We start from the raw sequence: 19,183 nt of genomic DNA on the forward strand, positions 1-19,183 counted from the left end.
ACATCCAGTTCCAAGAATAAGTACAAAGACTTCCGTCCCTAATTTTGTCAATGAGGACGACTAGCTTACAAATTTTCGTCAATGTTTCTGACGCGTGTACGATATCATCAAACCAGTGCTTTTTTTAAATATACAAATACATATATATTATTTCCATGTCACCAGTCGTTATATAATATATTCAAAGGACAATATTGAATTTTGGCTTGGTATTCCAGTTTTATATAGTGCGGCCCGCGAATGTATTCTAATATTCAATGCGACCCGCGAGCTAAAAAGTTTGCCCATCCCTGCAGTAGAGGGTGCAGTAGGGATATATGATTTCGAATACAGTTCTATATATCCCTGAGTTCTCATTTCAAATTAGCATTCGACAACATCTGTTAAATCTCGCAGTTTTTCATCGCGCTGTGTGCGAAATATGTGCCGGCAATATTGGCAACATGTTTCAATGAATGCAGCTGCTTATTATGATTCATGTAAAATTAATTGCGCGTACTTGTAGATCATCAATTCCTCGTTAAAATACTCCCGTCACGCTAGCTTACGTTATTTTCCACAAAATGTTTCGAAAAATTGCAACAATTTGTGACTACATCAGTAATTTTGTGTTGGTTGCGATTTAATTGCAATTTTATTTCTTTGTGTAATTGAATTGCAATTTGCAAATAATGCCTAATTTCGTCAATATCGTTACTAATAACAATGATTGCTGGTACATTCAAATTCTAATTTCTTTATTATTAGTAATTCTAGACCTTTGAAAGCACTTGTTTTCATATTAAAGAAGTTGGAACCGGAGGCGGAGTCAAAAGCATTTTCAGAAACTCCGACCCCGACTACAGCCAGTACTTTTTCTCGACTCCGACTCCAAGGCGGGCTAACAAAAAATTTGAGACTCTGACTCAAAATTAATCTCCGACTCTGAATCCACGACTCCGACTCCACTGGCCTGATTCACACGCTTCGGCTTGGTTAGCGGCGGGCCTTGCGAATTTCGAATTGGAAGTTTGAGAAATTAACCCGGAAACAAGGGGAATGCAACTGACGAAAATGTTGGATATTCTTGTAAAATTTGTCATCCTCAGAATGATTCCATATTTAGCGACATTTTTAGGGATTTATTTTGCGATTTTGCTAGCGTTTCTTCGCGCCCTTTTTCACTATTTTGGTCCATCTGTATTTGAAAAAACATGTCACAGTTCATATGAATTAGATTATTAGGCTCAGATGGCAATCAGGCTTTGCAACATTCGAACATGCATGACTATAGCTTATTATAATGCGCACATCATTTAACCTCGATTCTAAGGCATCTTCAACCGATATACTAGTTTGGCGCCGCACAACGTGCTGTCACAGCACCCATTAAAAAATTGTGTTCTATCAAGTTGTAAAATTATGCCATAATTGTGTAAATACCTTCCAAAAAACATGTTGTATGATCCTACGGACAATTACCACCCGATAGAGCCGACGTACACGATATAGGATGGTTGGAACCCTCAAAATAGTCGGTTCAACATCTTTAGTACGTAGATATTTTGTCAAAGGAGCTATATATACCTTATATTTTCAATTGTCAATCCCAATCCACTATGACGTCACAATTGAATATTTGTGACGTCATGAATTGAAAAAAATAAAAATGTTTCAAATCAGGGCCTTGTTTGGAACATGTTTGTTTTAAATTGATTTTTGTTTTAAATATAACCCTAAGTATGATCCTGGTTATATCCATATATATTTAATATCGTAATACAATCAACGAGATTTGTTGCTTAGCACTGTCAATGTGTCGGTATTAAAGGACATTTTTATCCCAGGCAAATCTTTTGTATTAGGAAAGTCCAACTGGCGACATTATCACAACCCACCTTCGACACATCCTATAGTGATCAGGGCTGTGGAGTCGGAGTCGGAGTCGGTGGAGTCGGAGTCGGAGTCGGAGTCGTGAAAACTGTAATAGCTGGAGTCGGAGTCGGAGTCGGTGGGAAAATACTGACTGGAGTCGGAGTCGGAGTTTGTGAGAATGACCATGATTTCGACTCCGACTCCGAATCCAACTTCTCTATCATGAAAATATTTGCTTTCAAAGAATTTTCAATATAATTTTTATGTACCACCAATCACTGTTATTATTAACCATACAGATCAGCTGCGGCCAGCCCGTGGCACGCAGGCCAAATTTGGCACACGAGAAGGTTAGGTGTGGCCTGCGAGGTAATTCTCGAAATTATTTATGACATCAGGTACAATTGCAAGGCCAACCAAAATTTGATTAGCATGACCGAGAAATTTGATGATGACTAAAACAACAGTTCTGAGGCATTGACGTAACCAGGGGTCAGCCACATTTATCCCAGATCTTCGTATATGACCATGAAGTAGAATATTTCATAGGAGATTTATTTGACTTGAAATTTTTCTCGGTACTTCGTATGATTCATTGTCACTAGATTTCTTGCATTCAGTATTTGAGCCCCCTTTTGAAAATTATAAATACATATTATTCACAGAATTGAGTCTAACTATATTCGCAATTAGGAGATACGGCTTCGCTTGTGCACTCGCAGCGAGATCGTCGACAAAACATTTGCACAAAATGATAGAGGCATGTTCACTGATACCGTCGATTTTGCTATGTCTAAACGTCGAATAATCCTGTCCTTGCCAAATGAGCCCAGTGGTATACAGATGCGACCCCCAATGTATGTTAGCGATATATTTATTGATATAGATAGCTATAGCCTAATTCAGTAGTTATCTTGCAAAAAAATTTCGCGCTTCGCGCGACCAGGGCCTGATTGCGCACTGCACAGTTGGAAGACATAATGTTATCAATTTTAGAGCGTAGTAATATAAGTCTTGTTTGCAATGTTTCATAATTCGGTTCGCTCCTATCGACGACCAAAAAAAGGTTATCAACATTCCGTTGCCCGCGCAATGGTTCGTAAATCTCAGGTGTCCCTTTCGCCGAAAACTTGCCCACCCCTGATATAGATAAAAGACATTACTTGCAAATTACAACTCAGTTGCAGAGGGGAAGAAAATCGCAAGACGCTTTTTCGCGATGCAGTCAAAATTGATGCAATTTTTGGAATTATACCATGATACTGTGACAGAGAAAATGCATCGGCTGGTTTTGTAAAATTGTAAAAATATGTAAATATGACCAAACGATGCTTCCCATTTGACAAAATTAAAAAATATTTGTAGTGTAGCTTAGCTGTGTGGGTCGAACAAATGATTAGGAAGGACTGCAAGTCCCAATCCTTGAGTACTTGATTAAGTACATGTAGACTAGACATAGGCTATGGTCTTTGAATACTTAACTAAATTCCATTTATGACCAATGTCTATTATTAGTAGTAAGAGTGTTTGTGCTTGAAATCAGGATAGTGTGTAATGACAAAATGAGTAAGTTCAATTTCTTTATTAGTTGCTGAGTCATACACAAGAGCTACACTTGGATTTTTTATCTACATTTTTATTATACAGGATTGGATATCTGCCATATATGAATGATTCATACATTGCAGGATATTAGAGAGTCCATGTTATAAAAACTTGAATAAGGAAGGATATTTAGCAAATCTTTATATCATGTTAATTGCATAGTGGATAATTCGAGCTGTGCCACAATGAAACAATTCAGCATGCCACAGTTAATCATATGTTTGCATATGTTTAATGGCTGTATGATAGTCATTCAACCGACAATGTGGCAGATAATTTTCGAGGTAAATTGGTAATAATGCTGGAGTCGGAGTCGGAGTCGGGAGTCGGAGTCGGTACGTTTAAAGACCCAGGAGTCGGAGTCGGAGTCGGTACGTTTAAAGACTCAGGAGTCGGAGTCGGAGTCGGTATATTGAAAATGTGTGGAGTCGGAGTCGGAGCCGGAGTCGGTGGTAAAATTTACCGACTCCACAGCCCTGAGTGATACACCATTTCTGACAATTTGGAGACTACAATGTAGTGTAAATAAACTGGGGAGCGGTTCTGGAATCTACACGAGCTCGCAACCCTTAGGTGTAGCAGCACGCTTGAATCAGAAGTAAAAGATTAAAGTCTTGTTTCCTTTGTTTCGTTAAAGCACCGTGACAGAACAGACGCAATAAGCTGCCATCCTCGCTACCTCATTTGAAAAGCGTGGGTCCGAAAAACAATCAATCGACCAATCGTCAGATTATTTTCATCTGCCCATGACACACGCAATGTACAATGCGATATACAAAACACCCAATGCGACGCAATGAACAGATATGGGGGTGCCGAACGACCAACCAGTTGGGGTCTCTTGAACTGACATCCACCCCGACCTTGCCCGTTGTCACACTCTTCTTCGATGTTATTCTCTCTTCGTCAGTCCTTTTTAGAAGCTATTTCTTGCTTTTTTTCTTTCTTTGTCGGGTCTTTTTTTCTGGGCTTTTTTGTCGCCGTAACAAAAACGTCGCCATAGACGGGAGCCCAGAATAACCCCCGACGGTGGGATTCCAACCGCCACGCTCACCTCTACGCTATCTAAAAAAGGTGGTGCGAGATACCGGTCCAATCACGAAATTACTTCAGCAATAATTATTGTATGTGAACCAGAGTTGGATCAATTACAATATTTTAATTCAATAACAATTACAATCACTTCCTTGCATGTTTCAATTACATTACAATTACTCAATGCTAAAAACATTAAATTACAATTACAATTACAAATACAAATACTGTTAAATATGTAATTAATTACAATTATAATTACAATTACAATTACTTTTTAACAGGTAATTGATTCAGTAAAGAGGTGTTCTTTGACAACCGTAGTGACGTAATTAGCAACAATCTCAAGCTATTCATGTTTCATCCTGAATACCCTGAATACCCTGTAATTAAAAAAAACTCGAACGTATTCGAACTGTTCCTAATCATGACTACTGAAAACTACAAGCATAGAAAAATGGAAAAATGTTTCAAGCGACTGTTAAGAACCAAAGGTTTGAGCTACTAACAGCGAATAGGCCACAAGACAGTCAATGAAATGTAATCAAACGATTAGGCTACTCAGAGCTGAGCCAGGATAAGGAAATGTAATTGGTAAGACGTCAGCGACAAGGATGATACCGATAAGGTGCGTAAAATTAAAATAAATGCAAAAAGAAAGAACCTCCTGATAACTAAGAATTACAATATTTTGGTTCGCATTTACATTTTCACTTGCTCGGAAACTGTTACATTGCATTTGATGAACATTAGGGTGTTTCTGTTTTGCTTTTGAAAGTTTCTGGCCCCAGTAAATTTGGCCAAGATTGGAGGTAAGATTGGGATAACATCTCTACAAATGCGTGATCAAGTTTGATGAAGCCTTGGTTGGAAACTTGAATTTCTTTTTGCAATTTTTGCAATTTTTGCACCAAGCCCAAGCCTCGGTACTGGTCAGAGATTTAAAAAAAAAACTCTGACCGTGGTGTAGGAAATGGTTTAGCACAGGTTTCAGAAGAGTTTATTTGCTGTTCATCCATTTTTGAAATATTAAGATTTAGTTTAGGCCACTGGTTCTCTAACTTTTTTAGACACGCCCCCCTTTATGACAGTGAATATTTCGTGCCCCCCGTACAGTCATAGCACACAATGAAACCAAAAAGTTAACAATCCTTACACATAGTTTGATGGTATGGAAGGTTATGACTGTTGATGAGAGAATTCTCCAGTACGAAATTCAGACTATACACCGAGCAACAGTCATAAAACGGAGGTGAATCGGGCCAAGCGCGGAAAAGATTTCAGTTCACTGGAGCGTCGCGCCCCATTCAGATGCTTTCAACGCCGCCCAAGGGGGCACGCTTCCAGTTTGAGAACCACTGGTTTAGCCTATATTGTAATTCACAAAGTTTTCTGTTGCTACTGAAGTATGGGAAACAGTTTAGCGTGACTGAATTATCTAGTTACACCGCAGCACACATAGAACACCGATGTAAATAGGCTAATTATTACATGTGGTGACTGTTTACTAAGGCCTTAAGGCCCCTCGTCGTCATCCTGGTTCGTACCGGATTTTCACTGGTGCGACGAATAAATGAGTGATTAAATGATTATTTTATGTTGTGATTGTCAGGTTTCCATGAAAATGTAATGGAGATTGTAATTGAGCAAAATTTTGATCAAATTACAATTACAATTACACAAAATAGAAATGCTTCAATTACAATTACAATTACAATTATATGAAAAAATGTAATTATTTACATTCAGCTCAATTACAAATTACAATTGATCCAACTCTGATGTGAACAGAACCTTTTCGATTATTCCAATAAAGTGTAAAATACTTGGTGGTGGTCAAACGATCCATTGTTGGTACTTAGTAGGGTTACCATACGTCCTCTTTCAAGAGGATCCGTCCTCTTTTTTGACCTCTTTGAAAGCGTCCTCGGAGGACGCCCTTTTGTCCTCTTTCTTGAGATTTTGTCCTCTTTTTTGTGAATTTTGGTCAAATTCGCTGCCAAATTCGACTGATATGCCGTAAATCAGCACCGAAGTACGCTCCGGCGGGTATTTCGGGAGCTGAGCCGGAAAGTTGACCTGTTTTTAGTCAACCACCTGATAAAGTGAAAGAAAAACTGTACTTTGGGCACTGAGCGAGAAAGTTGACCTTTTTTTTAGTCAACCGACCATGAAGTCGGAAAATTTTTTCATTTTTCAGAATTTTCCTTCCGTTGTGCAAATCTGAAAATTTTGAAAAAGTGTCCTCTTTTCCGATTTCCGAAATATGGTAACCCTAGTACTCAGTCCATTTATAAAAGTGATCCCATAAATTTCAACTCAATTACAGGTAGAAGTGGCGATTTTCCAAGCATCCCAAAACTGCTACTTGGGGTAGAAAATGACAAGGCATAGAAGTAGACAAATAACTATTTTGAGAAAACAGATTGCGACTTTTTTTTCTCTATCTCTGGTGCTAGTTTTCAAAATTGCAGTACATTATCTACCTCCATACATATCATCATTTTAATAAAATAAAATCAATATACCACACGATTGCGATATAAAAAAGATGGGAGGGAGCCGAAACGACTTGGAGCAGTCTTTTAATCAGACACCAACTTTGGCCTACAGCAGGGCGGGCAACAAACGGTCGGCAGGTCGGATACGGCGCGCGAAGGGATTTTGTCCGGCCCGCGGACAGTTTTCCGTCTGATATGATAATGAGGCCCGCGGCTACAGTCTGCCGGGATTACCCGCTACTTGCTTACTACGTCAAATTTTAGTGACTGTATGGTATTATATACAATATACATGTATGCGCACTGCGCAGCGTGCGAGAGTGGAGCTTACTCGTAAGTTCGTCGAAGCGGCAAGACTTGCATTATCGGCATTTATGATGTACTCAACCCTAATATCGTTTGTGGTAAGCTTGGTGTTTGTCGACTACAATGGTCATTTACACCACGCCGATATTTCTTATTTTTGATTCCGTAGCCGCTGACTAGTAGCACGACACACTTCTAGGCTTTTGTAAGGCATCGCTTATGCCAGGGATCGCCAACTCAAAACGGGTCGCGGGCCACTTTTCAGATGTCGTAGAAGCCGCGTTCCGCATGAATTCAATATCGAGATAAAATAGGCCACATAGTTGAACAACGACGCTATCTCGTCACCTACTTAGCCCTAATGAATTGATATCCTGGTAAATTTGGGGTAACGGACTTATCGAACGCGTTGAAATCTTAATTAGGGATTGCACCGTGTGGTGATTGATGAGAGAGAAGCAGACATGGCGGCGCCTGTATGACAATGCTGTTCTCAAATCCACATTGTTTCCGTCATTATCGGAGAGAAGCGGCTTTGAAGTGACATTGATGTCGTTAAAATACATTCATTAAATACGATTTACAGCTTGTATGTATATTGTATATGTTGATAAATGGGCGAATAATGTATCGATTCAGCAATCCGTCCCGCCAATAGGGTTCCGGTTTAAAGCATTTTGCCTCTGATTAAAATCGATTTTAATCGAATAATTAATTCAAATCATGATTTTTTTGATTTTTTGGGTTTTTTTACTCATAATGTACTCATAATGATGATAATGATGAATGACGACACTGTCAATCAAGGTGACGAAGGATGACGCTTAAACTTTCATAATGTGGGGCTGTGAATCATCACCCACATAGCTGAAAACATTTAACCTATGTGGTAATGATGGGTCGTTAGAATCATTACTAGGGCAATTTTTTTTTGACCTAAAAAACGGAAGATTTTGACCTAAAAAATCTAAATTTTGACCTTTTTTGACCTAAAAAAACTGAAATTTGACCAAATTTTGACCTCACGTATGCAAATTAGGTGTTTTCGCATATAATGTTAAAATTGTACTACTTATCTTCATTTCTGGTTGGAACTGTCTGTTCTTACAAAGTAGATTGGCCTGAAAAAACGTTTTTGGCTCAAAAACGGACAGATTTTTACATGAAAAACTAGTATTTTAAATAAATCTGGCCCTATGAAGAATTCCAGTAGTTACATTACGTATTCTGGTGGAAATAATTAAAATTTGTTGTAGTACAACGAAAGATCCTTTCCTACATTCTCGGGTAGAAAGTGTCTGTCCTTACTACGTAGCTTGCCAAAAACGGAGAAAGAACGTTCAACAGCAGCATTTGTTGGCTGACAACACTCAAGTTGTGTGCACACTGCTGGTGACAAACCGTGTTGCTTCATTCTGACAATGTTGTCTATATCACAATTTTTCAGCTTGCGCTTCTTGATATAAGAACCATGCAATGTCCAAGCCGTCTTGCTTCAGCTAGGATATTGCGGTACGTTGACCATAAAATCATGTCACTATTTGTTTCATTTGACCATTTGTGATTCACAATGAGCAGACGATGGTCCGTTTACAACGGTAGGCCTATAAAGTAGGCTACAAGCTGTAAAATATCAAATGATAAGTTCACCGATAGCGCAAAATCTACGATACAAATGAAATGCAGAGGTCCAAAAATGTTTGACTTATTAAACAATTTTGACAAATTTTGACCTAACGCTACAATTCTGACCTAATTTTGACTTTTTTTGACATGTCAAAAAAAAATTGCCCTAATCATTACTGATCTGTTCTAGTAGCGAGGAACATGTTGATTTATTTCGGGACCATCCATTTTAGTTGCATCTTCATCTTGATTGATGGATTGGTCTCTGCCAGCAAACTGTTGATCTTCCTGAACTCTCTATCTGCTTTGTTAGTACCATAGTCCATGAAGTGATCTTTCACTCGCAGAATCACTTCAAGATTTGCCTGTGGCAGGCAATCACGACTCTTGTTTGCAGTTGCGGCTGCACATGACTGATGCCCCTCACAAGATGCAGCATGTGCAACGGACGAAAGGTGAGTCTTGAAAGCTTTGGAGAACACTGGCATGATCCATCCAGAATAATGCTGGCCGATGAATTAGATATGGTACCGAGATACTCGATTCCGAATCGAAAATTCCTAAAAATCAAGGGAAGATAAGGGACATTCAGTGTGTGTGGAGTGTACACAAATATACTCACCAATTTACAATCATAATCAATCCAATTCATTGTTCGATTATAGGTTACCAGCAGACTAATCATTGCATTTTGGCTCCATCTTTGAAAATAATCATTTTGCCGGGTCTCGAACAACTCTTTTGCGATTAATGTCCATTGTCCAAGCTACATCCTCTAACTCGAGGATCTAGAATCCATGAAACTAAATGATGGTCCCCGACATGAGTTAATGCTCTTATAGCTGCATCTTTGACAACATTAGACTTTATCGTCCGCACAAAGAGCAATAGTCTTTTTAATCTCGAGCTTGAGCCACATCCAGCTTGATAAAAGAAGGGCAGCAGAGGTATTGTCCAGAGATGGCTGCAAAAATGCAAGATTTTTAATTCAGACATGCGATTAGTCAGAAAAAGTTTTGAAACCACTGGTCTAAATCTTTTCTTTCTATATGTTTTGATGTCGCTATCATGTCGCTGTCATTGCTTAAAGTTATTCTATGTAATTGGAGCTTGCTTGTTCTGAGCACAGCATGCATGTTTAAGTCAAAAACCAAGTGCCGTATTCTCTTTTTCTGCAGTAAAATTAAACGTAAATGGCAATCTTACGTGCTACCATATTTTTGGTTAACATATACAAGCGGGATTACCCAATAGATGTTTGCCAATGGCAAAAGTCATGGCCTTTGATTGCTCAGCATCGAGCTTGAGGGGATGAGTCAAGGGTGAGATTTTCACCGAACGTCATGCGCGTGTTCTGATATATCTAGGGACATGGTGTTTTACGGTATGCGTTCCTGTTTACGGTACACACAGATTCCTTTCTATTTCAATCCATAACCAGTATTCAAGCAGCTATACATAAATATGAATCAGACATAATGACATGGTATCTTACTTGTGTTCACATTCCACAGCTAGTTGGCCCATCGCTCCAGCCCAAAATACCTGCAGACTGATTTTTGCAACGCTCAGGCATCAGAGATTAGGGAATCTTTCGATAGAAACTCCGGATTGCGCTTCCTTTTCGGTATCGCACGAGTGTCTCGGAAATAGCAGCAGCATGTCGTAGACAACTAACTATCCACAGCAAAAACACTAACATATTGATTGACTACCGCTCTTTGCTTTTTTCCCGCCTGTCTGTTAAATAGCTGAACCATAATGGTGCCGGTCACGAAATACTACGTCCGATTTATATAAAACGCACATGATTGTCCGATAATAAACCACATTCACGCATCTCGTCAGAAAATTTGAAAAAATCAAAAAAATCATTAAAATCAAAATGGTGAAATTAAAATCAAAAATCAAGGAAAAAAAACCTGATTTAAATCACACTGATTTAAATCAGCCTGATTTAAACCAGAACCCTACCCGCCAAGTACTTAATTTCCCTATATCCGGCCCGCCGACTGGAGAAGTTGCACGCCCCTGGCCTATAGCATGTAAATCAGAGGCATCCACATGCACACTGTACAGCAGTGGTCGGGAACCTTTTTCGTCTGAAGAGCTATGTCAGCCCTATATATTTTCCAATTTAACTCCAAAAGAGCCATACATGTCAATCAATTGTTACGTCATCATTGAAAATTCCTGAGTACGTGATAAAGAGACCTAAAATGTGAATAACAACAGCAGCGGGTATAGAGAGCATGTTCTTTACACACGGATAGCCGTTGCAATTCCACATTCTACAATAGGCTACATAGACGAATAGTCGCTATTGTGCTAAATGGGCAAGTTTAGACCATTAGACGAATAATAATTACTATCTCTGCAAGTAACGGTATAAATTATTCGAAGCACATAAAAATAGCATCCTTATTTACAAATACTTTTTCAGTAAAAAAACACTAGATTTCCTGACTTTTGAAAGAAAATACACTACTTGACGCTGGGTCAAGTCAAAATACACTAGATCTAGTGTAACAAACACTAGTAGTGGCACCACTGACCACAAACAACGACAACGCAGGCTATGTAAGTACAGCTATCACATACCAATTTAACGTAGCTATGGATGGAAAATACATAACATCTACATAAGTAAGGGAATGTATTTGTTCTGCATTACGTATTGGCCGTCGCTACTATATAATTCCTACAAGACTGTTGGATTCCGAAATCGATAGCGCTTTTCACTGTGCTCCGATTGTCCAATTGTTAGCGAATAGTTCAGGAGGCAGATTCGTTTGTGCCTAACCTGGCTATTGTCTCTCTGCGATGGCATGGTCTATCATAAAGCGGGACGACGCGACCGTGCCTCACCGGTGCCTCACCTCTCATTTCGCGCTGTGTTTTTGAATAATAATTATGCAAATTGATGATGTTGGGTGAAAAAATGTTCAAATTTAGTTATCTATGAACATCGATGTAAAATATCAATAATCATCGACTCATCGAGGGCTGTCACAATTTTCACTTACTCACCCTGACGACAGGTGAGGCAGTGCCTCACCTGCCTCATTGGACCGCACGTCACTGCACACCACTACACGCCTACATTTTAATGGCAGTACTAGAAAGCTCCTTATCAATTTGGACGTGGATGGCGATGGCGTTGTTTGTAATTTGGATTTGTAATTGAAATGTCACTTCCAAGGCAGTTGATTTTTCGGCATAGATCAGGCAGACAATGTATATTTGACAACTAGCATAAAGGTGTCCCCAATCCCCAGGTCTGCTTTTCTCTTGATCAACCAACCAACGCATGGTGCAATCCAAGAATACGCTGCGCGCGATGCCTGGTACATCACGTTCGCAAAGGATATTGGTCGCTGGCGCTACAGCAACTTAAATCTTAGGATTTTGTAAAGGGGTCAGAGCCCTTAATCATGGATAGGTCACTGCTTTGACCCCTCAAATGCATGCTTATGCTGCCACGAGAATAATTATTCTGGCCGTTAAGAAAATTTAGTAATAATTTGTTGCAATATCGATAAAATTAAGTACAAAATTAAAAATATGTCCAAGAGCCATATCTTGTGCACAAAAGAGCCATATATGGCTCGCGAGTCATAGGTTCTCGACCACTGCTGTACAAGTGTACATGTACAGTGTACACTGTACAGGTACACTGGAAGGATAACATAAAAGTAATAGCTACAAAAATTAATGCTGCCGGCTGGCGGGGTCGATATGTCTCGATATGTGGTCCAGTAATCTTGAGGGCAGACGGCATACTAGTATTCATTCAGTAGAAATTGCTTATATTTTTATTTGAATGTAGACTGGGCATGCTCGACGTCTGTCTGATAGCCGGCGGGATGTTGTTCCACACTGCAGGTCCGGCATACTTGATGGAGCGGTGGTTTTGACTCCTTTTTATGTAAATATTGTTTCGCAATCTTTTGTAGTTTTGAATTGATGAAATTAATGGGACAAAAGACTTATACTGATACTAATACCGAGTGTAGCTCTGATGTAGCATGTTGGTACCTTTGTCGCTCAAGCGTGAAAGCACATATATTTTGCGCTCACTAAGCTCAGTGGTTTAACTTCGCGTCTTGGATTGCCGCAGTGACTTCCCGACATCCGAGATATTGCAGCAAGTCTTGCAAAATTATGGAGGCTGATCTATCAAACATCGCACTGTCGAAAGAGGTTGAGAAGGCGTCTGCTCGTATCAAGAATTATGTGTATCGAACGCCCCTTCGGCCATCAATTCAACTATCGAAAGTCACGGATGCGAATGTGTTTCTTAAAATGGGTGAGGCTTACTGGTAGCGCACGTGATAGAGACAGAGATACGATATTGCACAGTAGAACATACGATCTGCAGCCATCAGTCATATATTACTTGATATCTTGGTAAATAATGATTTCAAATGATTTTTCTTGGTAAAGTAATGCATGACCTTGAAGGCAGAATTATATACCATAAATGGTACATTTAGCCAAGTGTCTGGAACTGCAATGATACATTAGTCAGTAGTCACTCGTCGTAACACCAGGGTCTTAAAGGCCGCATCCTAAACTCCCTAATTGAAAGGACCCAAAATTATTGGCACTTCTTCGTTATTCCCCACACATCGAAAAAATGATCCCCATGACACCAATAAATGTTTCTCCATGAACATGAACAGAAAAATTTATAAACGTCAAAATGAATTGTTTTTCGCATTGGGGTGGGATAGGGGAGGGGGATATTAGGATATCCGAAAATTAGGGTCGGGAGATATTAGGGTGCATTAGGGTTAGGTTAGGATATCCTAAGATTAGGTTTTGCGGAGATATTAGGGTGGGTTAGGATATCCTAAGATTAGGGTTGGGGGTGAAGATTACAATATTCCAAACCCTAATCTTGGGATACCCTGACGCCAAATTTAACCCTAATCTCGGGATATCCCACCTCAACCTTGACCCTAACCTACCCTAGCACCCGCAACCCTAGTCTTAGGATATCGCAACCTTGACCCTAACCCACCCTAATACCCCCTTTCCCAACCCTAATATCTCCGACCCCAATATTCCCTTCCCACGACCCTAATATTCCCCTGGCGCTAATCCCAGCGCGAAAAACAATTTATTTTGACGTTTATAAATTTTCACATGTTCATGGAAATCATTTATTGGTTTCATGGTGATCACTTCTGGATGTGTGGGGAATAACGAAGAAGTGCCAAATTATTTTGTAAATCAACATAAAACATGGTATTTTGGGCCATCACTGTCACAAGATTTTTTGATTTCCATATGGCAGCACTACCCCTATAATTTTGCCTAATATGCAGGAACAGGACAAGCTGTCTTAGTCATTGAAAATTACTGGAAAGCGGAAGGTCTATTATCTGGATTCCATATCAAAATCCTAAATTTGAAGACTTAAATTTAAATATGAACCAGCCACTAGGCGCCCAATAACGATTTTGGAATGATGGGCAAAAAATTTTGTGCATGCATTGACTGTCGTTATTGTTCACTCAATTGTACCTACCATCGTCACATGTGACGCTGTTGAGTGTGCAGTCAAAAACACAGGCTTTGATGAAATTGCAGCTGAAACAAATGACTGCCGCAACTATCCTCTGTACTTTTCAACGCTTCAAAATTAACGAGTAAGGTAACTGATTTTGCCTCAGGCTGTGAAAGTCATTCATTGAAAAATAATAAGACAAAGTAGAATTACTGACTATGTATTGCCTATATGTGACACTTATTAACATACTGCATTTAGCTTGTGTATGGATCGGTTGTACAGTTGCAGGCTATGTATGTACGTAATTTTGTGGATCGTGTGCATAAACACTTGTGATGTTAATACGGGTAGAATAAAATTAGTCTGGAAGTTTGGGGAAACACCATATATGAGGGTTCCAGGAAAGCTTTTTTCGGAAGCGAGGGACTGTCAAAGTCCTGTTACTGCCTTTCTACTGACCTGGCTTTCATAAGTCCATATGGCAGTGAATTAAATCCCACTTGTTAAGTGAACCCCTCGAGTTGAATAAACTCTGCAACCCCCAGTTGCACTTTTATGGCGAGTTTGCAATAAGTCAGTCTGGTCCCTCTTACCACGAGGATTTAATATCGAATTGGATATTTATGTAGAGTCGCAGCAAATCACCGGGTCTTTCAAAGTTCGCGGAGCTTTCAACAAGGTTTTGAAGTACTCGGAACGCAATACGCAACACTTCAAAGACGCCAAGTTTTTTACGGCGTCATCAGGAAATCACGGCCTTGCGATGGTATGACGTTGGATTAAACTACATCACTAGTCGTATAAATTTCCACCAGATTCTCTTCAGACTTTGGCACTGAAGACATTAGGAAAAGGTGCTGTTGTCTACGTTACGGAAAATTGCTCCGAAGCCAAAGAAAAAAGTCTTTTATTGCGGGGAGCTGAATTGAGAAAGTTCGGCTCCGACTGCGTACTTACAGAGCTTGAATCTCAGCGTGCTGCAAAAGTGAGTGAATTCGAAATTTCAAATTTTTAGACCTAGCACATCACTCCAACCTATCGCTTAGTGCAGAGATGCTCCCACTTTATCAGCGTGCTATAATTTTCCTGATGTCGACAACTCCGATTGATGAGTCTAGCGCTCCTTGCTGGCTGTAGAAAAAAGCTCATTACTTTCTCTATGAATAATTATCGTTTCATTATTATCAAACTGAGATCTACCATTAGTGGCTTTGTTGATCGTGACGATGTAAGGAGCACCTCCGGCTAGTCTGGACTTGAATCAATCTACACAAGGGCTTTCCCAATTTGCAATGAAATCAAATGTTTCATGAATAACCCTTGACATACTCTTAAACCAGGAAGAAAATGGAGTGTACATCTCACCTTATAACGATGCTGACGTTATGGCTGGACAAGGGACTTTGGCGTGAGTTACTTGTGGATTGTCTTGGTAATGGGAATTGTGATTGAGCGATATCAATTTTCTGATAAAAATTGATTGAGCGACTGAATTTCTGAATTGAATATAAGCGATGTCACTAGTGTAACTGGTATAGGTACGAGGGCGGAGCATGGACTGGAGCCAGATTGGATATCCAGCCGGATTTTATCATTTTGGGCCGGAGCCGGATCAGTACTTTTACTAAGAATCAATAGTTAAAGTGAAACGTTCAAGGAAATAAACCACATGCTAAGTCCAACTTGGCATAAGTACTTCAGATAAGGGTTGGGTTTGATCTCCGAGTTTTTAATTTCCCGTTTGCATTGTTTCGATCAATATTCAACACCATCCTCCGAGTAGATAATTATTACCGGAGTTTTTCGGACCGGATCACGGTCATTTCTAGAATCCGGCCTAGGAGTCTGACTGGAGTAGGACCAAAGGTTTAAAAAACAGGATAGGAGTAGGACCAGAGAATTTGTCGATCCGCTCTTCACTAATAGGTATGTGTCTGAAAAAAAAACAGCTCATTCGTGCCATGCAAAACGGTTTTGTATTTTGAGGGGGCATTTGTTCATTTATTCTTAACTATCATTTCTATCTTTTGAATTTGGTTAATTGCATTTACTGTCATTCGCTCCGAATGAGAGCCAGCCGAAAAACTTGGAGTGGAATAAAGTTGATATTTAATATTAATATGAACTTACCATCACTCTGGAATCAAAGTAGCTTATGTCCATTTTCCATATTTTTGGATCCATGTTTCAAATTTTTAGAAAATCAAGTTTTTATGAAATTTTAATTTTTTTTATGTCTTGGTCATGGTCATGTTTGTCACATTGTCTCTGAGTGAACCATAGCCAAGATAGGGCCGAAAGAAAATGTAAACTTTAAGATTTTCTCAAAATGTGTGAAATGGACATAAGCTGCTATTATGAGTGAAAAATACAATCGCTTTACTCCTGTGTTTTATACAGTGTTGAAATGCTTGAAGACTGCAAAGACCTTGATGCTGTATTCGTAACGGTTGGGGGCGGTGGTCTTATAGGAGGTGTATCTGCTTATCTGAAGCATTGTAACCCAAGCATACAGGTATGTGATTCATTCAATGGAAAGTCAATCAGTTTTCGGTAGCATACTGCATTCTTTTTTACAGAATATATTATTCGAATTTAGGTGATCGGGTGCAGTCCGGTTAATTCAAATTGTATGGAGCAGTCAGTTAAAGCGGGAAAGCAATTTGATATTGTCAATGAAGACACTTTATCGGATGGCTCTGCTGGTAATATTCTGAAGTTATGGCTTAAATTCTGTCTTGAATTCAAACTCTGCAGGCAGAGGCAAATGCTTTCAGTGTGAATTGTTTTAAATCCAGTAAACTGACCGTGGGGGTGGTCCAAGTAGTCAACATTGCTACTCTAGGATCAGTAATACTGCGAAATACTACTTAATGTCAAGTAGAAATGGCGATTTTCTAAAATATGCCCTAATGTAGCAGGATTTTAAAGTTTCGAAAAGTACTCGAGTATCTAGTTACAAAGAGTAGATTTCGTTTTCGTGGTCATTCAGAAGTCGGCTAAATTTGATATTGAAAGACGTGCAAAATGACTAATAGGTGCACCAAATAAATGCACTCTATTTGAAATATCCAGTTGCTGTGATACAGGGGCTATTTAGCCGGGTTGTTGTGACAATTTCACGAGGCAAAATGATTCAAACTAATTTTATATGTGTAAAAAATAATTTAGCTTCAAAGACTAAAGCGGGAGAACAGCTGAAAACATCACTAATTTAGTAAGTAGTGCAAGTAAAGACAAATCCCACTTGGTACTCTGAATATGTACACCCCACCTACGCTCATCTATAAATCATGAGATTGTTGTGCATTTAACTATGTCTTTCTAGGTAACATTGAAATTCCTACCGTGACGTTTCCCGTTTGCCAAAGAAATATTGACCGGTGGGTGAACGTCACTGAGAAGGAGATATCAGCCGCAATGTTTTTACTGTTAGACGTTCATCATCAGGTATATTTGAGCATTAATCATATTCCCTGCCCCAACAGTCTTCGACATTTGTATTCCCATTGCAGATTGTGGAAGGCGCCGCTGGGTGTGCTTTGGCGTGTTTTCTCAAGGTTAGCAAGGAATATGCCGGGAAAAACGTAGCTGTTGTACTGTGTGGGTCTAACGTGCCTACGAATGTAATGAAACATATCGTCAATTCCCACACATGATTATTTCTAGTGAACTGTTTTGGTATTAATCTCAAGTTGCAATAAAATTTCCACAAATTTCTGTTTTCGTACTACTGTTTTCTTGATAGTAAGTAGCCACTAATTTAAGTTCACATTCATCCGAACTTTAAAACTGGAATTGAATAAACTGTTTCATGACAATATTGTATAGTAACGACTATTACCTTTTGTCTAAGAATTAGTGCTAAGTCAGTGTTGGGATGGCTCGAGTTACTTTGCTAAAATGACTTGACTCGGCGTATGAGAAATACGGATTGACTCATGACCAGGAGCAAAATTCTCGAGTCAATTTTGAGTCATCAAGTAATCGGTGTCGATAAAAATCGCTGCGTCTTGCATATGTTCGGATTGTTCGCGAAACGCTGGTGTGACCCGCGAGAGCGATCAATCATTCAATGATCATTCGTTTTACGGAGCCTCCATTGTTCTCTCACAAATAAATTGACCGCAAACGAAGTGATCGCAGCTTACAGCTTATGTTGTCGTAAACTGTATCGTAAAGTAATTTAATAGCAAAATATCCATTTCTGTTCTCTGTTCTTACCTTAACCAAACCTCTTGTTTTATTGAGATTGAATCCGAATATAGCTTATATAGTCCTCAATCATTGCCGCAGACTCGAATTTTATCATATCAACTTGTAAATGGGTGATGTATTGCATCTTATCAATTCGTTTCTCTATTTTGGCTGGTAACTATAAACTGAGGCTATGGAATTAGCTACGTAGTTAAGCAGTTCTACGTATATGTCAGCGATTCAGCGCCTTTTTAACTTGATATTCGTTCATCGGTTCAAAATCAATGACCACTCACAGCTAGCAAAATGTAGTGACGTAATCACTCCCAGAGGTGGTCAAAGTAGTCAAGAAATCTACTCAAGTAGAAGTAGCGACGAAAATATCAACTCAAGTACGAGTCGAAGTACTTCTTCCATAAGCAACCTAAAACTACTTGAAGTAGAAGTAGAATTGACTGACTTTAAAAGTACTCAAGTAAGTAAGTAGTTATGAAAACGATCCTAATTCGTTCACATGGATTGTAAAAAGGTGCAAATTGAG

At 39.3% G+C, this 19,183-nt stretch overlaps 1 protein-coding gene and 1 long non-coding RNA gene across 2 annotated transcripts in view; both read left to right on the forward strand.

The window, feature by feature from the left end:
• Positions 1 to 19,183, forward strand: part of LOC145456459 (uncharacterized) — a 183,882-nt gene that overhangs the window by 114,483 nt on the left and 50,216 nt on the right. The window lies entirely within an intron of this gene.
• LOC145456429 (L-threonine ammonia-lyase-like) lies at positions 13,068 to 18,268 on the forward strand. Its single transcript, XM_080334550.1, has 8 exons — positions 13,068 to 13,236; positions 15,075 to 15,211; positions 15,272 to 15,430; positions 15,786 to 15,853; positions 16,846 to 16,960; positions 17,045 to 17,150; positions 17,774 to 17,895; positions 17,961 to 18,268. Exons 1-8 carry the CDS (start codon positions 13,092 to 13,094, stop codon positions 18,102 to 18,104), a joined length of 996 nt encoding a protein of 331 aa, XP_080190676.1. The 5' UTR covers positions 13,068 to 13,091; the 3' UTR covers positions 18,105 to 18,268.

This window comes from Botryllus schlosseri, chromosome 14 (assembly GCF_051294905.1).
Source record: "Botryllus schlosseri isolate E-star chromosome 14, Bs_hap1, whole genome shotgun sequence".
In the NCBI taxonomy this organism is placed as follows: Eukaryota; Metazoa; Chordata; class Ascidiacea; order Stolidobranchia; family Styelidae; genus Botryllus; species Botryllus schlosseri.